Source organism: Oryctolagus cuniculus, chromosome 8, assembly GCF_051225735.1.
Source record: "Oryctolagus cuniculus isolate XC-2025 breed Fujian yellow rabbit chromosome 8, ASM5122573v1, whole genome shotgun sequence".
NCBI classification, from domain to species: Eukaryota; Metazoa; Chordata; class Mammalia; order Lagomorpha; family Leporidae; genus Oryctolagus; species Oryctolagus cuniculus.
The window spans coordinates 42,372,020-42,396,145 of NC_142874.1; the positions used below are offsets into that span (position 1 = coordinate 42,372,020).

The following is a 24,126-nucleotide window of genomic DNA, read 5'->3' on the forward strand; positions in this document are numbered from 1 at the left end:
AGCCAGCGGTGGGATGTCTCCAACAGCCACTGGGAGGCTAAACAGCAGAGAGAACAGAGGCCACGTGCGCACGATTTGGAGGTCTCTGTCCGGACGGAGAGCTAGCCAGAGATCGCAGAGACTGGGCCAACCCAGAGGAGGGAGGGAGAGCAAGGGAGGAGTTGGTCAAGCATGGTCCGTAGTCAACCTGGGGCACCAGACAGGTTCAAGAAGCAAGGGGGCCTCAAACTCAGAAAGGGCAGGCTCGCAACCTCAGCTCCCGGGTTTTGGCACCATCTGTAAGGTGTCCGGTGCGTAACAAATCTTCCCAGGCAGACGAATCAATTCATTCACAGGCTTTTATTGGGGTTCCGCTCCCGGGCGAGGTTCCCCGGTCCCAAAAGAGCGGGGGCCAGGGAAGTCGCCCAGCTCTCTGCTTATGGCCTGGGAAAGTAGTAGAAGATACCCAAGTGCTTGGGCCCCTGCACCTGTGTGGGAGACCCCAAGGAAGCCTCTGGCTCCTGGCTTTGGATCGTCCCAGCTTCGGCTGTTGGGGCCATTTGAGGAGTGCACCTGTGGCTGGAAGACCTTTCTCTCTGTCCCTCCTCTCTCTCTCTCTGTAACTCTGCCTCTCAAATAAATAAAAATATTTTTTTTATTTTTATAAAGCATCTCAATGGAACTGCATGGAAGTACACAGGATAATCCAAAAGGCTTCAGCAAGGTGGTGACATGCCAATTAGATTGTAAAGGGAATAAGTATAGGGAGAGTCAGATCAGATTGACCGCTGGTGGGTGGGCGGGGCTGTGGCTAGAGATGAAATTGAAGACATAGACAGGAGGGCAGTGATGACAACCCAGGCCTTTGCCTTTGGGGCATTGGGGGGGGGGGGCTGAGGGACTTTAGACCACAGAATGCTACAAGATTGCATCTTTAGCTGAATCACCTGATATGGAAGACAAACCGGAAAAGGACACCTGAGATGCTGGCCAAGTTGATGTCACAATTGCAGAGTCACTGAGGGCAGGGACAGAGTCCGCTTTATCACTGTACTCCTATTGTGTAAAACATTATGAAGCCTGGAGAAATTTTTTTGGAATGATGGCAGCCCGAGTTGGATTTTCCAGTTCTGCATCCTATCCTGAAAACATGCTGACCCGGACCTCCATCTGTCACAAGCAGCTTGCCTAAGATCATCATAAATTCTTTTTTCTTGGCATTCTTTTAACTGGCACTCTGTTTACTAGCCCCTCTGTGCAACTGTACTGTGGTGGTGATTGATGCTTATAATTCTGACCCTGAAGTACTTCAAGCCTTCTAAATCATCAAAAAAAGATTAAAGTATATTCAATATCGCTGTGATGTTTGTGTGTTTTACTGCATTCTTATTCTTTGGAAATTGATGGTTTATCAAGTGCCTGTGTGCTTGTGTGCAAGCAAGCAGGCACAGTGAGAGCAGAGTCTGTGATCACCTGCAGTTCCTCACTCTCCCTCCCTCCCGGCGTCAGGCACAGGAGTTATTATGCATGCTCAAAAGCAAACGACGAAACCACCCGGCTTCTGCAGTTGCCTAGAAAGAAGGAGCAGGTTGGCCTTGAAGGGGTAGACAGGACTGAAACGAAAGAGACAGCAGTGGTTGGGAGAGCCTTGCCAGTGAGAAGGTGGAAGTGGTGCAGGCCAGGGCGCCCGGAGCCCACACCACAGCCGGCCGGCCCCAAGCTGCCAGGCTGCCAGCTTCACTGTGTGCGTGCCTTGACCCCAGTCACCAGGCTTGGATTTGGCCAGATCCCCCCCCCCCCCCCCGGCTATATTTGTATGCAGTAACAACCGTTCAGCAGAATGCCAAACATTCACAAGTGAAAACATCAATAATTAGAGCATCCCGTTCCCCACACACATCACTTCTTGAAAACCATTATTACTGCAGAGCTGACAATATTATTAGACCCAGAAGGAAGAACTCCAAATAGGAGCTGTGAGATGGCTCCGTTTCCCAGCCGGCATTCTGAAGACCAGGGGTGTCATGTTGCCACTTAGAGGGGCATTATTGTAGGTTTTCTTTGGGAGGCTTTATGTTGCAGTAAGTTGTCATGCCCCATACCCTCTGTCAAGTTTGCTTTTATTTTTAAGGTTTTTTTTAAAATGTATTTTAAAGTCAGATCTATCCGCTGGTCTACACCCCAGATGACTGCAATGGCCAGGGCTGGGTCAGGCCAAAGCCGGGAGCTTCTTCCAGGTCTCCCACATGGGTGCAGGGACCCAAGCACTTGGGCCATCCTCTGCTGCTTTCCCAGGTACATTAGCAGGGAGCTGGATCTGAAGTAGAACAGCCGGGACACGAGCTGGTGCCCATATGGGATGCTAGTGTTGCAGGTGGTGACTTTATCCTCTGCGCCACATTGCCAGCCCCTGTCACATTTGTTTTTAAAACCTGCGTATTTAATCACTCATCATCCCTGCCCAGAGAGCCTCTCTATGAGCCATTTGGCCCTGTTTGCCGCCTCTAGGCAGGGCACGGGTAGGCTCTCGAGCCAGTTCCACCATGTGCCAGCCTCAGGAACCTGGGCAAGGCTCTCAGTCTCTCTGGATCTTGGTCTGTCTGTATCTGAAATAGCCGAGCAAGACAGATTCGTCTTCCAAGATTGCGGCGAGGCCAGCAGCCCAGGGCAGTCAGCTGTGGAGGGGCAGGCGCTCAGAGCCCCTTTGCGGGAGTTGGCCAGGTGTGGGTGCTGCAAGCTAGGAGCCCGTTGTTGCCCTTTCCCAAGCCCTGTAGATTTCAGAATTTGTTCTTCCCGTATCACAGGGAAGCAGCTCCCCTCAGGCTCGGGGGGCCTGCCTGAGCCTTGCCGTTTCAGACCTCCCCAGGGCTGTTTGTGGCTCCTGTTCTTGGAAACCCGTGCCTCCCAGCAAGTATTCTCGCTGCTCTTGGTTCTGTCTGTGAGGGGGAGCTTAGACTTGTTCCACAAGAAGGCCACTCTGCACAGAATTTCTGGTGCTCTTCTGTTAACGTTGATGCCAGGCATTGGGGGAAAAGGTCCCCAGTGGGGCCTGCTGTTGCGTGCATTTTCCTGATTCACAGAGTGTGCTGAGGAAGTGCAGCCGCCCACCCGAGAAGCCCGGGTGATGCCCACTGAAGGGCCCAGCGGAAGCCTTGGAGTAGCTGTCGGGGTGGGGGAAGCAGTGGTTCAGCCCGTGATTCTGAGAGGCACCGTGTGTCGTGTCCACAGGTTCTCAACAGGCGCTGTGTGGAGGCAGCGGTGATGACAGGCCTGGCTCTGAACTGCCACATCAACCAGAAGTCCCTGTTTGACAGGAAGCACTACTTCTACGCAGACCTCCCTGTGAGTACTTAGGCCTTGTGCCGCAGCCCTCTGGGAGCGCTCAGTGCTGGGCCAGCCCTGCCGTGGGGGCCCTGCAGTGAGACCGAGGCCCGGCCTTGCTTGCGGTCACCGCTGTGTCCCCTCCTCCCCCTGCGGCGGGAAGCACTGGCTGGCCCTGCCGAAGGCAGGTGCCCCCTGATGCTTGTGAGATTGGATGCAGTTGTCCTGATTGCTGACTCCTTGCTTAGCCTCATGCTTCTGGTGGCTCGCTCTTAATTGAACGGGGACCAGGAGGAGCCAGCCTTCTCTGGCTCAGCCCAACCGTGGCGTTTGTTGCTAATTGCCTGTTAGGACAAAAGCGAACTCTGGCTGATGCGACGACAAATGCACACTGTAGCTCTGCGGATGCAGTGAGAGCACCTCTCTTTTAAGTTGAAGTTTCCAATAATAGGGCTGTCTCCTTTGGAGACATTGCTGTCATCTCACAAGGAGCGAGTAAGTGGACAGTAGTAAGCAGAAACATGAACCAGAAACCTGAACTAACAACGGTAATTGGCTGAGCAGGAAACTCAGTATGTACCTACTTTTTTTTTCTTAAAATTAGAAAGTTTTTTTTTTCTTTTAAGCTCAAGAGAGCCAGTTTTTCATAATATTAAGCTGAAACAAATTTAAAATGGTGAATGGGTTTCCCCAAGTAGTAGTTCATTTGATCTGAGCCTGTAATAGCAAATGTGACTCTCCCTTAGGTTTAGAAAAGCAATAGGGACAATGTGGCTCCACCTCCTGCTGCTTGCACTGAAGGTTGGGGTGAGCTGTTAGTGGATGAGAGCAGGCCTGAAATAAGAGAGAGGAGCAGGACCTGGGTACTCCCCATGGCTGCTGCTTTTCCCCTTGGGCCCCCAGCCCTTCAGCAAATTCTGCTTGGTGGTGGTGGAGAGCACTCAGCTGCCTTGCTTCCTCTTTTAAGAGTTGATTTACAATGGGGGGGTCTCATTAATCTGTGACTAAAACGAGATGGTTTGGTTAGCCGTGGCTGTCTGTCCTTGCTGGTCCAGAGAGTATAGAAAATCCAGAGCTGGTGTTGCCAAGAGGTGCATAGCACATTCTCATGTTGAAAGAGCATCCATGGTTTCAGATCAAACTGGGCCTCCTGGCAACCCTCCCTCAGAGTTCAGTTGTACACATCGAGACTGCCTGTCTCTGCCTAGAAGTCTGCTTCCCATGGGATTCTCAAAGGGCAGGCCCCTGGGAACTTGTTAGAAATAACAAAACCCCAGGCCCCACTCCAGACCTACTGAATCAGAAACGCATGAGTCAGGACCAAGCAATTGTGTGTGCATGTATATGTAAGTGTGTTTTAATGTTTATTTACATATTTTCATCTTGAAAGGTGGTGGGGTGGGGGATAGGGCCGGATATCTTCCATTCACTGGTTTACTCTCCAAATACCCACAATAGCCAGGACTGGGCCAGTTTGAAGCCAAGAGCCCTGAACTCCATCTGGGTCTCTCACACTGGTGCAGGGGCCTAAACACTCAGGCCATCACCCGCTACTTCCCAAAATGCATTAGCAGGAAGTTGTGTTGGAAGTAGAGGAACTGGGATTCGAACAGGCACTCTGATGTGGGAATGTGGGATGTGGGCGTCCCTAGCAGTGGCTTAACCTGCTGTGCCACAGTGCTTGCCCCAGCAGTCTGTGTTCTGACAAGTCTACTGTGCTTCAGTGCAGTTAAAGTTAAAAACTGATGGCTAGCCCAGTGGCTGGCAGCACAGCCTCTGGAGCCAGGCTGAGTTCACATGCAGACACTGAGACTTACTAGCTCTGTGACTTGGGCAAGGCCCTGAGCCCCCTCTGTGCCTTGTACCTCTTCAGAGGGTTGTCACAGCCTTCAATGAGTATAATGTACAAACAGTGTCCAGGACTTAGCAAGTGCCGTAAATGCTTTGAGCCATTATTCTCTATTGTTCTTCTCCAGTTCTTCCAGTTGACCTGCTATCGCTTTAGCGTGTGTTGATGCATGTGTGCATTTCATAGTTCTTCCTTTCCACTTAGAAAAAAGTGAGGGAGTCTTTGCAGCATCCCTCAGTGTTTTCATACTCCATGCTTTCCATTAGCCGAGTATGAGTGTCGCAGCATGTTCTGACTAAGTGTGGGGAGCAACTCGGACTAGACTAAGTTACTGGAATTAAGACTTATTCTATGCATCTGCTCTCCCACAATATGGCGCTGGGAGAGGAGGAAACAGCTTCTACACAGCTGCCTCCAGTTCAACCAACAAACAGCAGGACCTGCTCCTGATTGGAGGAGAGCAGCGTACTCGGCGTGTGGGTAGCAGAGTTGGGATTGGTGGAAGAGGACTATAAAGGAGGAGAGAGACAACATGCACCAGGAACACCTGAGGAACATCTGAGCAGCCCCCGAGAGAGCCGGCCGGCGGTGTGCCGCTCCCCCGCGGAAGTGGGGAAAGTGGCAGGGGGAACCGCCCTTCCACGGAGGTGGAAGGGACGGTAGCCAACCCGGGAAGAACCAGCAGCAAACCCGGGAAGGGCCGAGCAGACAAAAGAACAGTGCAGGGTCTAGTGTCGTTCCTCCACGAAGAGGGGGAGCGACACTAAGAGCCAGGCAGGTTGGGTCAAGGAGGGCAGCTGGCCCGACTGGTTAGCTGAAAGAGCAGAAAGAAAACAGGCTTCAACGCACTAGCAACTGCCGTTGGCCCTGTTGAGAGTAGAAGGCAAAGTGCTTGGCCAGCATTTCTTAGTAAGGCAGGTCTGTGAAGAGATGTAATGAGATGCAGAGTTTAGGCTAATGAACTAAAGGGAAACAATAAATTCTTTTCTTAGGGGCCCTTGACAAGGATATTATTGTTATTCCCTAGAATGGCACTTGGGTAAGGAAGGTAGGATTCGTGGTGCCACTGGGGATGGTGAGTGTTAGAGAGGCTAAGAGGGTGATGGGGAAGTCAGAAGAAGCCACGCTAAATCATGATGGCAGTGCATGATCCCAAATTTCTTCTCCTTTTGCTTTCTCTCCTCTTCTTTTTTATTGTTTTTGTTGTAAGTAAGCCTGTAGCTGCAGGACATTAAAAGGAACAGTGGGGGTGGATGTTTTTGGCCTAGCAGTTAAAAAACCCACATCTCCTGTGGGAAGAGTGCCTGGATTCAGTGCCCGGCTCTAGCTCCAGACTCTTAACTTCCTGCTAATGCAGACCCTGGAGGTAGTGATAATGGCTCAAGCAATTGATTGGATCTCTGCCACCCATATGGGAGAGCTGGATTGCATTCCTGGCTCCTAGGGTCAGCTCTGGCCAAGGGTACCTTCAGGCATCTGGAGAGTGAACCAGTAGATGGGAGTCTGCCTTTCTGTCTCTCAAATAAAAAAATAAAATATTTTTATAAAGAAGGAATAGCAAACTGAATCTTAGCTTATACATATGGACTAGTGACCATGTAAGCCATGTTTGTGTGCAGGCAGGCTACCAAATCACCCAGCAGAGGCTCCCGATCGCTGTGAATGGGAACTTGGCATACAGCATCTGTGTGGGGAAGCAGCAGCGTGAGATCACCAAGACGGTGAGGGTCAAGCAGATCCAGCTGGAGCAAGACAGTGGCAAAAGCCTCCACGATGACCTGCGGTCGCAGACGCTCGTTGATCTGAATAGGGCTGGTAGGCGTGGAGTTTCCATTCCTTCTCATTCCAGCCACCTTAGTTCTTGGGTTGTAGGTACCCCTGTACCCTTCTGGAGTTTTCCCAAATGGAAGAGGCAGGCCCAGGAACCTGACAGATGGAGGCCAAACGATCAGCATTGGTGTTGGCGTAGCTGATTAGAGAGCACTGCTTGAACTGTGACTACTACGGACCTTGCTAGTAATTCACCACTAGGATTAGTCAGACTTGCCCACCTAGTCGCCACCCCAGCAGCAAGCCATCATAAGCAGACATAAAAAGAAATGAACCAAAGCTATGAATCGAAAAGTGGGAGGGGAGGAGGGAAAGAATCAGAGGCTGGAACTGCTGTGAGAGGCCTTCCACGAGATGTGAACCTCCTTGGGCTGCTGAAGACGCTGGGGCGCCGCAGCCAAGCTGACCCTGGCTGTCTTCCGTAGGAGTGGGCCTTCTGGAGGTGGTCCTGGAGCCTGACCTGTCCTGCGGAGAGGAGGCTGCGACTGTGGTCAGGGAGCTGCAGCTGATCCTTCAAGCCCTGGGGACCAGCCAGGCCAACATGGCAGGTAGAGGCCCCTGCAGCCGCGTCCCCCATCTCCACCCTCCCTTACTGCTTCCCGGGTCTCTGCTGACTCCTGCTTCGATCTCTGCCGTCCGTGACATTGATGTTATTTACATCTTTTTATTTTTATTTATTTATTTTTTTTGCCTTTCACACCCCTATGTTTTTTGTGTCCTTCAGGTTTTCCTTGGGTTATTTTCTGAGCCCTAAATAAAAAATAACAAACAGCAGCAGTGCACCGACATTTTGAGCTCAAGAATGTGTGCAGAAGCAGCACAGGACTAGATCTTTCTCCGGCTTCTGCACCAGAGCCATGAGGATTAATGAAATAACATAGCTCGACAGTTTGATTTTCCCTGAGAGAAGACACCGTGTTTATTAAGAGTAATTCTCGGTTTGTGAGTTCTCCTTTGAGTATGTTTTCCCCACTCCTTTTGTAGGATTTTGTCCGTGTGCAGCTGAAGCCAAATTATGTTGATTATAACCCAGAATAATGCTTAATTTTAACCTGAGCTAAAATCCTAACTTCAATAGAAATATAGTGGGAAACTAAAATAAACAAAAGAAACACATGCACTCTTGGGACCAAGAAAATGGTACACTTTAAATTTTCAGTGTTTGCAGATTAGATATGAACATCAGGAGTTTGAGTCAAGTTCAGTTTCCTCGTGCCTCTATTCCCTTAGCCCTTGTGTCATGCTGGCTTATCTTCCCTTAACTGCCCGGAGACTAGTCTCAACTAAGGTTTTCCCTGCTTTCTCTTCTTAGGGGCTTTTTAAATTTTTTTAAAATTATGTATTTGAAAGGAAGAGTGTCAGAGGGAAAGACAGAGAGAGATCGATCTTCCATTTGCTGATTCTCTCCCCAAATGGCCACAATAGCCCAAGCTGGGTTCGACTGAAACCAGGAATCAGAAACTCCATCCTGGTCTCCCACATAGATGGCACGGGCCCAAGTACTTGGCCATTATCCACTGCCTTCCTAGATACATTAGCAGGAAATAGGATGCAAAGTAGAGTAACTCAGACTGGAACCAGCACTCTAATATGGGATGCAGGGATTGCAAGGAGTGGCCTAACTGCTGCGCCACAACATCAGCCCCTCTCAGGAGCTTTTTAAGGGCTTCTGCCACCTTCAGGGCACCTCTTGAGAGCAGAGAGATTCTGAATCTAGAGTTGTATTTTTCCTTAGCACACAGCGCAGTGATCAGTGAGTGCCCACGGGGGAAGTTGTTCATCCCTCTGCCAGTCCGTAATACCATTTACCAACATTTTACCTTGTACATTTGCATGTTTACAAGGGGACTTCTGAATTTGTACTGCTACTTTTGTCACATCAGACATATTACAAGCAGCAAATTATAACGTCAAAGCCCTTGTACAAGTTGAATCAAGACAGAACTTGCTTATTTGCTATCTTCTGTAGGGTAAAAACTGGAAAAACACAGCCACTTGAGTTTGAGTGGCATAAAGGTTAGCCGCCTACAATTCACTTTATAGAAATGAGGCTTCTCAAATGAGAGTTCTTTTTAGATTTATCACTCATTCTGCTCTTTTACCCACAGAACATAAATGAAATGTGGGCAGATTGGCTGGTTATCCATTTATGCACTAAGTGTTCATTCTGTAATGCTTTAAAATAAAGTTTTTATTATTCCATTCTCCTTCAGAAAATCTGGGATTCCTGCTAACCCTATGGAATAATAAATAGGCCACCTGTTAGCTGAGAAGTGGTCCCATCTGGGTCCTTGCCAAGAGAGAAGCCGTAATAGCAAGAACTCATCAGTCAGTAATGGCTGAGAGTGTTCATTAGATCACATTTGCTGTGACACTTTTTTGTTTCTTGTAAATACAAATCCAAGGGTAGGATTTTGGTGTAGCAGATAAGATGCCACCTGTGATGCCCACATCCCACAATCCCACACTGGAGTGCCTGGGTTCTAGTCCCAGCTGAACTCCCAGTTCGAGCTTCATGTGCACCCTGGGAGAGGTAGCAAGTGATGGCTCAAGTACTTGGGTTGCTGCCACCCATGTGGGATACCTAGATGGAATTCCAGGCTCCTGGCTGTTGTGAGCATTTGAAGAATGAACCAGAGAATGGAAGCTTGCTTGTTTCTCTCTCTCTCTCTCTCTCTGCCTTTGAAATAAATGAAAATAAGCAATTTTTTTGGTTTGTTTGTTTAAGATTTATTTACTTGAAAGGCAGAATTATAAAGAGAGAGGGATCTTCCATCCATTGGTTCACTCCCCAAATAGCTGCAATAGCCAGGCCTGGACCAAGCCAAAGCCAGGAGCCTGGAACTTAGTTGTGGTCTCCCACATGGGTGGCGGGAACCCAAGTATTTGGGCCATCCTCCGCTGCTTTCCCAGGCACATTAGAGGGGAGCTGGGTCAGAAGTGGAGCAGCTGGGGCTTGAACCTGTACTCATGAGATGCAGGCATCACAGGCAGCAGGTTAATCTGCTGTGCTACAACAATGGCCCTGAAAATAAATAAAAGAATTTTTGAGAAGCTTATAAATATAGATGCAGCAGTCCTGTCTCTGGCACTGTGGCCTGGTGACTTTGGAGGTTTCAAAGTGCCATGGGGAGCTGAGGGCCACTTGGAGTCCCGCTTCTTGGTGCTGTTCGCATTTTTCAGCACCAGCTCCTTCTGGTGCACTACTGTGGGCCCACTGTGTCGTCACTGGAGACAGCAGCCTGAACTGAGGGCTGCCCTGAAGAGGCAGCACTGAAAGCTGGTGGATAACCAGGCTGCCTTTGGAACGGAGGGTATATCACCCTGCACTGGGATTCCAGTGACCTGAGGAGCATGGACCAGCCCAGCCCAGATTCCAAGTCATTGCCTGCTCAGTGGACAGTGTTTAGCTACTGTGTGGAAATTTGCAAAGCAATTGGTTGAGTTGAATATGTGTAGAAGTATATATCCCAGCTGTCCCAAAGATCATAACTTCCAGTTGGGACTTGGAGTATGTGCTCATCAGCCTAAGCATTTTTCAAAATTAATTTATTGTCTTATTAAACTATCACAAGGACCAGTGTTGTGGCACAGCAATATGCCAATGCACAGTGCTGTTTGAATCCCAGCTGCTCTGCTTCCAGATCGGCTCCCTGCTAATGTGCTTGGGAAGGCAGTGGAAGATGACCCAAGTACTTGGACCCCCACCACCTGGCTCCTGGCTTCGGCCTGAGTCAGCTCTGGCTATTGTGGCCATTTAGGGATTGAAACACTGATGGAAGGTTGGTCTCGGGGTCTCTTTCTCTCTTTCCACCCCTACTCTGCCTTTCAAACTAAATAAATCTTTTCTTTTTAAATGAACTTTGTGACATCACTGAGGGAGAGGTGATATTGTACCCATTGTAGAGAGGTAGAGCGTGGGCTATTTGCCCAGAGCTCACAAGAAGTCACTGAGTTGGGATTGGAGCCCAGGTGTGGCTGACTCCAGAAGCCCTTTCTTCAAGTTCAATGTCAGGCTGCTTCCTGGTAGTGGCAGCAGTGTCCCACCTGCCTTGGATGCTGCCTTCGCAAGACAGGATGGGGAAGGTGGGTGCTGAGGGCTCTGAGGTTCCAGGCCTGGCTTGGGATCCTGTCCTGCAACTTCGCGCTGTAGGAACTGGACAAGTCACTTGATTTCTGTGCATTTCACTTTTGACACTTGTGAGTCCCCACATAATTGTGTGTGGAAAGAGGAGGAAGGAAACTGTGGAGGAAAAGGAGTCATCCAAGGCATCAGGTAAAGTTGGAATGAGAGGACTGACCCCTCTCATTCCAAAATCTGGACTTCCACTTTGGCTCTGTTCAGTTTCAAATGCCTCAGCGCTAAGTGGCTTTGTCACGAGAGCTGCCCTGTAGGGGGCAGCCGGGCCTGGCTGAGCGTCCCTGCTGGGTAAATGTCTCCTTGGTTTTGTTAGCAGTGAGAAGTAGTGCCGCTGTTACAGCGTCACCACTCGTTTGGATGAATGAACTCTGAAACACGCTCACTCAAGTTCAGTCACTTGGTGATTTTTTGGTTGAAGCCAGTGATTGGAGTTTTGGAGAGTCTTTGGCAATCAGAGAGAGATGGCCGAACAGACCCTCCTCGACCCTCCAGCCCCTGATGCATGTGGAGACTGTTTCCTGTTCTGAAGTTGTATTTCCCTTCCTTCCTTCTTTTGTGTGAAAGGCAGAGAGAGAGAGAAAGAGAAAGATCTTCCATCTGGTTCACTCCTCAAGTGGTTGCAGTGGCCAGGCTGAAGCCAGGAGCAGGAGCTTCACCCAGGTCTTCAGCCTGGATGGCAGGGACCCAAGCACTCGTGCCTTCTTCACTGCTTTCCCAGGCACGTGGAGCAGGGAGCTCGATCAGAAAGGGAACAGCTGGGACTCAAACTGGCTCCCATTTGGGATGCCTCGTCCAGGCGGCAGCCCCACCCGCAGTGCCACAACACTGGCCTACTGAAGTTGTATTTCTGTTGTGTGGGTGTGTTTGAGAGAAAAGTATGTAAATGAAACAGTGCACTCGGTGGTCTGGCTTTTGGCTTCGCTATTACACGTCTCGACTTCGGGAAGACAGAAACTGAGCTGGATGCTAGATGCCATTATCTTCGCGTGGGCACGAAGGCCCTCCCCCAGTGGTGTAGCTGCACTGAAGTAAACCTGACTGGGGAGCTTTTCATGCACTTGAAGCAATTTAACTTAATTTGTTTAAAAGGTATTTCGTCTTCACCGTCTGGAATGTCTTTTGTTAGTGTCTGATACATATTTGAATCCAGGCTAGCGAGCTCTCTTTCAACACTGCAGGATGCTAAATGCTTCCTCCAGACATTTATGTAGTATGGTCTTCTCTAAAATTTGTGCTTTTATTCCTCTTCCAAATTAGAATCCTAAATTGTAAAAGGCGGTTTCATTTTTTTAAAAGCAGGTGAGTAATTCAGGGTTCCCTGAGTGAACTGAAGAAGCAGTGTCTCCCAAGTATTGGGACTTGGTGGAGCAGGCTCAGCGGACTTTGGAAGTTGTTCACAAAGCTTCGTGGGCCTTTCAGCTGGTTCCAACTGCAGATTTGTCCTGTTCAGATGGAATTTCAGAACTTCTCAGGAGCCTGCTGTGAAGCCAGTCTGCTTACTCATTGCTCAGCAAAATGCCCGGTGTTGCCATTCACCATTCAGCAAGGTTTAATTGATGGAACAACTGCCATGTGCCAGAGCCCACTCTAGGTTCTGAAAAAGACCTTGTTCCTGCTATACACAGTTGAAATTCACGAGGGACACAAATACATGAACAATAAAACCATTAGGAGCAGATGTTCAGCCTACTGGTTAAGGCACCCATGGCCAGTATTGGACAGAGCACCTGGGTTTGATTCCCAATTCCGGCTCCTGACCTGTAACTTCTTGCTAGGGCCGACTCTGGGAGGCAGCAGTTAATGGTCAAGTAGTTGGGTCCCTGCCACCCAAGTAGGTGAGACTGGATCGCATTCTGCCCTGGCCAGCTACAACCCTGGCAGGCGTTTATGGAGAACACCAGCAGATGAGATTTCTTTGTCCCTCTGCCCTTCAAGTAAATAAATAAATAATTTTTTATAAAACCCACTGTAGTGACAAGTGCTCAAAAGAAATAAATGAGGTGCCCCGGTACTGCATAATGTTGTCCTTTATGGGCCCTCAGAGGAGGTGACGTTAGACCTGCAGACTGATTCGGGACCCCAGCCAGCATGGACATGAGGGCCAGCATTCCAGCAGACAGCCCCGGCGAAGGCCCCGGGATGGAAAGTTCATCTATAGCATATGCTGTGAGATAGCCAAGGGTATGGGAGGCCGCTGTGGGGACAGCAGAGCGGGACCGTGCGCTGGTTGAAACTGAAAGCAGGCAAGGGACAGAGTCCAGATGATAGCAAGAAGGTTAGCTCCCAATCCAAGAGCAGCGGAAACCCTAGAAAGGTCTTTCAGCCAGGGGATGGTGGCCGCTTCGTGCCTTAGAAGCCACTCTGCCGCTCTTTGGGAAGCAGACGTCAGAAGGGGCAGAGTGGAAGCGCAGCTCTCGCAGTAGTTCAGGTCGATGGGGATGCTGTTTGGAACAGTGCTGGTGGCAGTGCAGAGGGAGAGGTGGGTGATGCAAGATAGCTTCTAGAAATAAGAGGACTTGGAGCCATCTGATAGGGAAGGAAGAAGACAGGGAGAAAGTGAGGATGCCTTAGGGGAGTTTGAGGAGTAAGCCCTGGTGCTGCCATTTACTGAATTGGAAAATGAGCTTTATGAGGGGCAAATAGGATTTGGCTTTGGAAGTTCACGTGCGTGTGAGCCCTCCCTATGGAGGCATCAGGTGAGGACTGGATATGTAATTATGTTGCCCAAGGGGGAGGCCAGAACTGAAGAGAGAAACTGAGCTGTCGGCAGCAGAGACCGGGCAGGGCAGAAGTAAAGGAGAGGGCCCTGAGTTTGGGTGAGAAAGAAGACACTGGCACTGAGCCAGCAGTCAGGTGCCCTAGGAGGTAAGAGGACAACCACGAGAGCAAGGGAGCACAGGAGGTGAGGCAGCAAGACCCTTGGAGAAGGACGGCTTAGTCGACCTGTCTCTGCTGCTGAGGAGGCCAGTGAGGCGAACGCAAGCCATGTCCTGGGTCCCCTGGATTTGGCAGCCAGGAGGTTCCTGGTGACTGTGACAGGCAGTTGCAGAGAGGAGGGGGCAGAAGCCAGGCTGCAGTGGGTTTAGGTGAGATGGGGGAAGACCACGTGTGCAACCATCAGATGAAACGTGTGTGAGAGATGTCTGAGAGGATCTGCTCAGAGGGAATGCAGGGAGCCCTAGCTGAGTGACTGGTGGAGTGAGAAGTGGGCGTCAGGAAATAGGTTTTGGGGTTTCTGTTTGTTTTGTATGAAGAAAGCTGCATATGTTTGTTTCAGAAGGAATGCTGAAAAAGAGATGAATGACCAGTGTGGGAGAGCAGGGATGACTAAAAGATTGATGTTCCCGAGAGAGGTTAAAGTCTGGGCCAGGCGGTCAGGGGCCTATAATTCTGGACGTAACTATCAGGTGAGGTCAAAACGAGAGGCAGTTCTACAAAGCTCCTGAAAAACAACGTTAAAAGGAGGTGCACATCTCCCACAAACTCTGTACCTTGTCCTTGCCCCAGCCGTGGTTGTGAGCTGCATTCTGTGGTATAGGTTAGATGTACAATGGGACTTTGAGGGTTCATAGAAAAATGAAATTAAAAGATTATTTTGGTGCAGAGTATTTTTAAACGTACGCATGCAAGTGGTCTTCTTGAAGCTCATGGAAAATGCATATTATGAAAGAACTATACATGGATTTCAGAATATTTTTCCACCAAAATAAACTTAGATTTTAATTCTATGTTCCATAGAACTTTGAAGAAGACTCTTTTTTTTTTTTTTAAGATTTATTTATTTATTTGAAAGAGTTACACAGAGAGAGGTGAGGCAGAAAGAGAGGCCTTCCATCTGCTGGTTCACTCCCCAAATGGCCGCAACGGTGGGAGCTGTGCCAATTTGAAGCCAGGAGCTTCTTCTGGGTCTCCCACACAGGTGCAGGGGCCTAAGGACTTGGGCCATCTTCTGCTTTCCCAGGCCATATCAGAGAGCTGCATCAGAAGTGGAACAGCTGGATCTCGAACCAGCATCCATATGGGATGCTGGCACTTCAGGCCAGGGCGTTAACCCGCTGCGCCACGGTGCCAGCCCCTGGAGAAGACTTTTTTGTGTTTAGTTAGTTTGGAGGACCCACCGATAGAGGCTGACTTTGCACATCCCTGAAGGACGAGCAGAGGTTGGCAAGAGGGGCGGAGACACTGCTAAAGGGGACAAGTCAGCTGGGTAGGCTGGGAATTGGATGCAGAAAGCTCTCCTCCTGGGGTGGGAGCTTTGCCGTGGAGCGAGTCATGGGGAAGTGGAGGTCATGCCTCCAGAGACTGGGTGAGGGCTCTTACTCCCAAGCAGAGGAGATAGGACGAATCTGATGGGAGCTGCGTGTGCCCTTAAGTGAGCAGGGTGATGTAAACTAGGCTGTGGCTGGGGGAGCATTGTAGTCACATTGTGGGTGACCAGACAGGAGGCTGTGCTGTGTTACGAGTCAGGATGTGATCCCATAACCCAGGCCTGAGGTTCTGAGGCCTTGGCCCACGATGGCTGCAGAGGAAGTGGAAAGGAAGGGACAAATGTGAGGCCTGCTTGGAGGAAAGGCTTGATGGATAAAAGCAGGAAGGAAAACGGAGAAGTGGAAGATGACTTTGAAGTTCCTAGGTTGAGAGTCTGGTGATGTCTGGAATAATGGGGATTTCTTGAGATTCAGAGAAATATAGCTTGTCAAAAAGGAACTTAAAAATAGGGGGCTATGTGTGGGCATTTAGCCTAGTGGTTAAGATACTGGTTCTAAGAGGCTCACATCTGGGGCTGGCATTGTGGCACAGTGGTTAAGCTGCCGCCTGTGACACCAAATCCCGTATTGGAGGGACTCCTGCCACCCACGTGGGAGACCCAGTTGGAGTTCCTGGCTTCTGTTTTTGACCTGGTCCAGCCCTGGTTATTGTGGCCATTTGAGGAGTGAACAGATGGAAGGTCTTGGTCAGTCTCTCTCTCTTTCTCTCTTTCTCTCTCTCTTTTTCCCCCCTCTTTCTCATTCTCACTCTGCCTTTCAAATAAATAAAAGTCAATCATAAAAAAATAAAAAAGGCCTGCACCCCACATCAGAGAACCTAGGTTCGATTCCCAACTCTGGCTTCCAATTCCAGCCTCCTGCTAGTGTGGACTTTGGGAAGCAGCATTGATGGCTTAAGTACTTGGGTCCCTGCCATCCACCTGGGAGACCATGATTGAGTTCCCAGCTCTGGGCCACTGCCTGGCCATCACAGACATTTGGGGAGGATGAGTGTTCTCTCTTTTTCTCTCTCCCTGTCTGCCTCTCAAATAAAAATAAAGTAAATAAATAAGCTACAAAAGAAATAGGGAACAGCATTTTTGCAGCAGTGTTGGGAAGTCAGTGGTGGAGAAGGTTAGCAGTTGCTCTGTGGGAAGGCATCATTTCCCTCACCATCAGCACGCATGACATGTGGAGCTGCAGAGGGGGTGAGCTGTTCCCTCTTCCAAGGGTGTGGGTGGAGCAAGGGGAGGTGACAACCGATGATCTTGAACCTGGTGTAGAATTGAGTCCTTGGCTCAGTACTGAGGGAACGACAGTTCCAAATGTCTCCTTTTCTTGGCATGGATATAATTTTTCTGTTTTATTGTTTTAATATGTTTTTGCTGTGAAATCTTGGAAAATGAATTTATTCAGTCCAGCAAAAAGCTCAGGTTTAGCAGATTACATTTTAATTAATAATTATTTTTTGTTCAAAGAGAGAGGGAAAGAGATCTTCTGTCTGTTGGTTTACTCACCCAAATTACTGCAAGAGCCAGGACTGGGCCCAGCTGAAATCACGAGTATAGAGCTCCATCCAGATCTCCCACATGGATCGCAGGGACCAGGGTACATGGATCATCTTCCACTGCCTTCCCTGGTGCATTAGCAGGAATCTGGATCGGAAGTGGAGCAGCCGGGACTCAGACCTGCACTCCCTCCCTCAGACCCACACTCCCTCCCGTATGCGATGCTGGTGTCACAGTAGTGGCTTAGCTGGCTGTTCAACACAACGTAGGCCCCTGTGTTTTAATTTAAAAGCCTCCCTAGAAAAAGTAAATCCAGCATTTTGTCTTCTCATTTTGTTGTGTTTTAATGGTTGTAAGTGATTGGAAAGGAGAATTTGAGCTTTGCTTTGCAGGTGAAAGATGTGATTATTTCCTATCTGTATCTCTCTGTCTTGGGATTTTAACTATCCCCCCTCCCCACACCCCATGCGCCTTCCTCAGGAGCCCTCTCCACAAATCACTTGCTTCTTTTGGGGTTACTCTTCCACATGTATGGGGGCTTTGGGGCAGAAAAACTCTTCCCAGGAAGGTGCCGGCCCTCTCTCATGCCGTCACAGATACCTCCCTGCCACAGTCTGTCAGCCCTGTCTCCATGCTGCCTCAGTCCTAGGATTCAGGGTCGTGTCTGTGGAAGGAAGAGATTATGACAGCACCCGGAGCAAGGAGGGAGACCCAGATTTCAGCTCTTGCCCTTGAGCTGTGAATTGTCTGCAGACACCATCTGCAGTCACTATTAGAAACCCACCTTCGGTTGGAGAGCAGTGTTACCAGGTAGTCATTTTGGGGGACCTTTCACTCACCCCAGCTCTGACAAGAATAACCTTAGGATGACGACAGAGCAGTCTCCACTGCCGTAGTGTTGCTGGCACATCCAGAGGCTGTCTTTTCTCCGGAGAGTACACAAGCGCACATTCTGTGAGTACGTACACGCGTGCGTGCGCACAACCCAGACACCTGAGCACTGGCACTCTTCCCAGGGGACAGAAGTCCCAGCCATGTGCTTCAGGACCAGCCGTGCCTTCTCTACAGTTTGGGGAGTGTGACAGCTGGTCCAGTGAGATGTGGCTTCCGTTGACGTACTCCCCACTCCGAGAGGCTGTGTTGCCCTACAGGGTTTCTGAAGACTCGTCTTTTCTCTTCTTCCAGAGGGCCAGTTGAGAGTGGACGCCAATGTGTCTGTGCACCACCCCGGGGAGCCTTTGGGCGTTCGGACCGAAGTGAAGAATCTAAACAGCATCAGGTTCTTGGCCAAGGCCATAGGTGAATGTCAGCCATTACTATCTGATAGACTTCCCTGTAGCAGTTACCCCTTGCTGTGTAACAAGCCACTCCCGACTTCTCATTGTCGTGGCTCTGGGGACTGGGAGGAGGTTCTTCTGCTGGTCCCACGTCAGGCACGCACTCACGAGGCTGTAGGAAACTGGCAGGGCAGGCGAAGCAAAGGTCTGCCACGGCCGTGGCGCTGGGGTCTTCATGCTGGAAGTCTGCTAGGCTTCTCTGCCCCTGTGGTCTTCAGTCGCTGCCAAACCTGGGCTTCCTGTTTGACAGCGGGAACGTTTTAGGAGGGTAAGGCAGAAGCCGCAAAGCCCCACACCATGTCATTTTCCACCATGTGAGACTCAAAGCCACTTGAATTCCAAGTGGAGTCAAGGAGAGGGGAAACAGAGTTCGCCTCTTTACAGGAACATCTGCACAGTACAGCGACTGTGTCTTGTCATGTACAGCGCTGTTTTCCTGGCTAGCCTGAATTCTCTGAGGTCATGTTCATTCATTTTAGATTGGTGTGGCTTGACCAAATTGGTGACTATGTTGTGGGTTTTTATTTGCTTTCCTGTTTCTAACATAGATTGTGTGTGCCTGTCCAGTCAAGTATTGGTCTTACTGGTGCACATGCCATGGGTACTTCTTTGATGACAGAAGTACAATAATAATAAAAATAAAACAGCTGAGCAAGACAGACATCCAGGGTTGTCCCATAGAAATGTGAATCTGAGAGAGCATCTTAGAAGACCAAAAATATATTTTAAAGCCAAAGCTATCTGGATCGGAGGGAGGGAGGGGATTGAAAGTATACCCCATGAAAAGTGTGCAGGCAACGAGACAGCTGAGTGTAGTTCCAAAATGAGGCTGTAGCCAGATGTTTACTAGACTCTTGGGTCTTGTCAAAAAAAAAAAAAAAGTGTTAGAAACAATGCAGAAAAGACAACTCTAGTGTAGGATAAAACCTTAGCAACTGAAGCAGTCTCGGTGAGGGCATTCAGGCTCTAATTTTCAGGAAGAAGGCATTGAAATGGTGAAGGGAGAAAAGTATGGGGTGGGGAAGGTAGAGGAAGTTCCTATGTGAAGAGACTGAAGAGGATGAGGCTGGTCTCTGAAAGGAGACACGTGCAGTGTTTCTCAAATCATGGAAGGTTTGGGTAAAGGGGAGGCTTGGAACAAACAGAACACAGTCCCATGCTCCCCCTGGTCGGTGGGAGGAGACCTATTACTCTAAGACATGGTGATGGAAAGCTAAGAAAACAAGCAACAGCTGTGCTTTAGGTAAATTCCTCCAGAATGAGTTACAAAGGCCCCTGGCTTATGGTTGGCTCTGCCTAACCTCCTCATTCTGTGAGGGGCCCTCTGGAACCACAGGCTGAGAATCCCACCTGTAGTCAGAAGAGACCAGAAGAACCAAAGTTTTCCTGTCACAGACTTGGTTCTCATCCCGTCATGTTTTCATCGCGTTTTTCTCCTGATGTGGGGCCCTTCTGCCATCGTGAGGAAGATGAGTAAAAATAGCCCCGTTCTGGGGTTGCTGCTCCCTGGCAGCTCAGAGAAGGGGTTTGGATTTGGGCTAGGCTGGCGAGTTAGGGGCGGCGCAGGCTGGTCACGTGAGCCTAGCAGTGGCGGCTACATTTTGACTCCCACAGCCTGCCCTTTTGGTGGTGAGGAGGAAGCATGGCATGGTTCTTAACTGCGTTGGATCACAAATCTATTTGAAAATAGAATGGAAATTCTGGACCCTCTCTCCACAGACACACACCCATATTTTGTAAATAATTTCAGGGGATATGATCATTGGAAACATCTGTGGATCCTAAATGAGAACGTTTTACGGGTACCAACCCTAGTTCTGAGTCACTAGACTGGGATATTGGACCTAGGCCTGCTCCTACCTGGGTTGCTTAATCTCTCTGAACCTGAGTCTTCTCCAAAAATGAGGAGTGGGACCTCTGTAGCCCTTTCCAGCACCAGTTTTCTGTGATGGCAGTGAGGGGAAAATACAGCCCAGGAAGCCAGGATTATTATGTGCTGATTAGTTTTTTACTTGAAGATTGAAAAAGGTTTCTAATTATTGCTTGAGTGGATGAAAGGTATAATCAAAACATGATGCTAAGTAAATTGTGCTTTTCATAGACTATGAAATCCAGCGGCAAATCAGTGAGCTTGAGAATGGAGGTGAAATTCTGAATGAGACTCGCTCGTTTGATTACAAGCTGGGGTGAGTTTGCATCCATTAAGTTGGGGCCCGAGGGTCTGGGCTCAGCTACACACCAGCCTGGTAGCCTTGAAGCAAACACTTAGCTTCTCTCATTTCAGCTTCCTCACTACCAGGATATGACATGCCCTGTCGAGTGTTAAGGGTTTACTTTTTCCCAGGCTTGTAATAAATGCTTTGTCTTGGGTCCTGGCCCTTTCCCTTGCTTCTGGTTCACCTGCTTCGTGGCAGAATCTTAACTTCCTCAAATAATCTCTCAGATCTCTACCAGCTTAAGCTAGAGGTCGAAGACAGCAAAGACCTGGCTATGGAGATGCCTTTGTTGTTTAGCTAACTTTGATCCTAATTTTCCTGACTCTGAATTGTAAGGATTTTATATTCTACGCAGAATACTGAAAAAAACTCAAAAGTGTAGAGTTTGAAAAGGTGGCTAGAAGCCTGAAAGCACTGATGCAGTTTCTTTTCTTTTTAATTACCACTCTGTCCTTTATTTCTGTTTTTTTATTTCTGTTTATTTCTCTGTCCTTTATTACTCTTTTTAAAAGGAGTCACGTAAGTGTCTCCTGTGGAAGCCTGATGAACTTGAGTTTGCCCGTGTCCCTTACTAGAAGGGGAAACCTGCTCTGCATCTAGGTAGGTCAGTGCTGTGTGCAGTGTGCGTCTCACATCTTCTTTCCCTGTTGCAGGTGCACTGTGCCAATGAGAGACAAAGAAGGAAAACAAGACTACAGGTAATTGCTGCTCGTGTCAAAATGCCGCAACATATGTGGAGTTAGGGGCGTGTTTCTCATCCGGTTAAAGATCAACTTAATGATCCTGGACAGGGGCCGCTTGCGGTGGTGCTGTTCCAGGATGGAAAGCGAAGGCTTTCTATTTTTTGTGTCCTTGAGAGAACTATTTTCTTGATAAACTGGCATCTGGGTGCCTCGTGTGGTGGCATGCAGCTGTTGGAAAACACGTGCTCACTCTTCGTGTCAAAGTTGTTAGCGTTGAGCTGAGAGAATGGCAGTTGGGGTTGGGTTGGAGGCTGCTGTACTTACAATCAATGACAGATGCACTGCTGTCTTGAAAGTAGACACGTTCTCAGAAATGCCCGTGGTAGTTCCTTTCAGACCCCAAAAGCTGCTGTTTCATTGATAAACGAAGCTTACTATGAGGGGCACAGCTACAGCCACCAGCGAGGATAGGCCTCAGATAAATCGGGCCTTTTATTTTTTCCCACTGAGTTGAGCAGTTTGCAAAGATCGAAGTTTCTTAAGCAGCACAGTTGTTGAGTAGAACCCACTTTGCCTGATGAAGTGTAGGAAGGCAGATGCGTAGCTCTTGCTGTCAGTGAGGACCAAACAGAGCACTGTGCTTTGGGAGAGAAGAGACTCATTTAAGTCCCTAGAGTGAAGTTCACCAAGAACTCCTGCCCTGCGTCTGTCAGAGTGACGACTTCCATTCCTGTGATCGGAACCCCCTTGGTTTTCACGGCTGCTCCCTCCCTGTCGCTGCTGCACTCTGAGCGTGGAGTGTGGCTTTGAACTCAGCCAGAAGCTCCAGCGCAGCCCCGCCCGTGCGTGGACGTGAGTTGCAGGACGCCTCCCTCTGGCTCCCTCTTGCCTTCAGAAGGCAGGCTGATTCATAGCAGAGACTCGGCATTGAGGTGATGGATTGCTCACACCTCTGATCTATTACCTTCCAGCTGCCATTCGTTGTGCATTATTCTGCATTTACATAAGTTCTTTGTCAAATGTGGGCAGAAAGAAAACGCTAGCGCTGGAATGGAGCAGAGGGAGGGGACATCTTTGTTTCATAGGATTATATGCAGTGGTCTAGCGGCCACGCGGCCACATTGTATAACAATTCAGTGTTTTTAAGGGCAGTTGCAGGTTGACCAAAACTCAGCGGAAAGTACAGAGCATTCTCATATGCTCCCTTCTCCGCCCCGCCCCTCCCAGGTTCTGTTATTAACGTTGTATGTTAGAGTGGTAGGTGGTTTGCTACAATGATGAACCAGCACTAGCTCCTTAACTAAAGCCCACAGTGTGCATCAGGCTCCAGTCTCTGGGATCTGACATGGCTGTGATGGCTGTAACGCCGCACCCACCGGCACGGTGCCAAACCTGCCGGTTCACTGCCCTAAAAAAAAGCCCTGCGCTCCACCTGTGCACCCCTCCTCCCGCCCCACCACCTTCCACACTGAGGCAAAAGCCATTCATTTCTTGCACTTCTTCAAAAAGGAAAGTTGCCGCCCCCCCCCCCCCCCCCCCTTTAACTTTTCTTTTACTGCGCAAGTACTGCTAAGAGCCAGTAGAAATTAAGAATGGAGGACTGGGCTCTCTTTCCAAAGTACAGCGTTCTTGTTTGGTTCTGTTGTTTCCGGTCATTGCAAATATATCCTCCACCCACAGTCGTAAACAGAAGTGTGGCTTCCGTGCCAGGTCCTGCTCGTTCCACTCATCATTATGTAAGCAGGGAGGGGGCAGTGTGGCGGCTTGGACACTTGCATGGAGACTGTCCTGGGAGACAGAATTGATCCTGCAGGACATGAGAAAGTAACGTGGCATCTAAGCACGGAAGCATTCGGATTCCAGGTAGATTGGTTTTTCCCTCATGAAACCAAGGACTCCAGCTTCAGGCCCCATCTCCTCTCTCGGCCCAGGTTTATGCCAGAACCCAACCTGCCTCCCCTGCTGCTCTACGACTCCACGTCTCTGCCTGCAGGCGCCGACCCCCAGCAAGTGATCGATATCGACCGGATCCGGGAGACGCTCCCCGAGCTCCCGAGCGAGACGCGGGCGCGGCTGGTTCAGCAGTACGGGATGCTGCCCGAGCACAGCTTCACTCTGCTGGTACGCACCGCTGGGCTCCAAGAAACCCGGCTCGGCAGACAGCGGGCCGCCGTGGCCTGGAGTGGAGTGGGCAGGGCGCCGCGGCTCTACTCCAGGTGCCTCTGGGAAGAATGGGCGTTGGAACCCTTGCTCCCTACCCCCTATGCCGGGTGTGCTCCTGGTAAAACCAGAAGAGGAAGCAGAATCTGGCATTCATGATTTCTTGGGCGTGGAAATGAACAGCCGCTCACAGCAGCTGCACAGACGCTGTGAGGCGAGGATCCCCACAGAACCTCAGTGTTGGACCACAGCAGGGGCGGGCGGGAGGCGGGGGTCTCAAAACCTGCCAGTGGTTTTGCCGCCCGTGGGAGGAAACTTTTATTCCGCACCAAGTGCTGAGAACCCTGACTGGGAGCCTCTGCCCTTGGAGGCTGGCCAAAGCGTCTGAAGGAGCCGGTAGACAACCAGACAGCGTTCAGCGCTGCTTGGGGAGTTTCCATCCGCTTCAGAGCTGCTTGGGGCTTTGCGGTTTTCTTTGTCAGGCAGCGTGGAGTGCTGCGGCGTCAGCGAGGGAAGCGTTTTGTCACAGTTGTCTTCTCCTGTCTGAGAGGGAGGAAGCGGAAAGTGCTGCTCTTCTGCCTCTCGGGGCTGCCGCACTTGCCTTCTGCAGCCGCAGGCTCTGTGGGAGCTTTTTAAATGGCCAGTAATACCTCTGTAGGAGCGCGGGAATCCAACACGAGGGGACTGCAGAAGCTTCACGGAAAATGGAATTAAGAGATGTTTATTTTGGTGCAAAAAAAAAAAAATTGGAAATCCCTGCATAGCTTTTTCATAATACACAGTTCCCAGGAACTTTTTGAAGTCCCTGTTGTATGCATGGACTTTAAAATATTTTTTGTACCAAAATAAGCTTAA

General features: G+C 49.7%; 1 protein-coding gene across 8 annotated transcripts in view; it reads left to right on the top strand.

Moving 5' to 3' along the window:
- GATB (glutamyl-tRNA amidotransferase subunit B) overlaps window positions 1-24,126 on the top strand; it is an 87,266-nt gene that overhangs the window by 39,779 nt on the left and 23,361 nt on the right. The window contains exons 3-9 of one of the 8 annotated variants that reach the window (XM_002716908.6): window positions 3,208-3,321; window positions 6,769-6,964; window positions 7,405-7,527; window positions 18,061-18,174; window positions 20,314-20,398; window positions 21,082-21,126; window positions 23,043-23,232. In XM_002716908.6, coding sequence (XP_002716954.2) covers window positions 3,208-3,321; window positions 6,769-6,964; window positions 7,405-7,527; window positions 18,061-18,174; window positions 20,314-20,398; window positions 21,082-21,126; window positions 23,043-23,232 — 867 coding nt within the window. The other 7 variants (XM_089302357.1, XM_089302356.1, XM_089302359.1 and 4 more) reach the window with 7 other exon arrangements.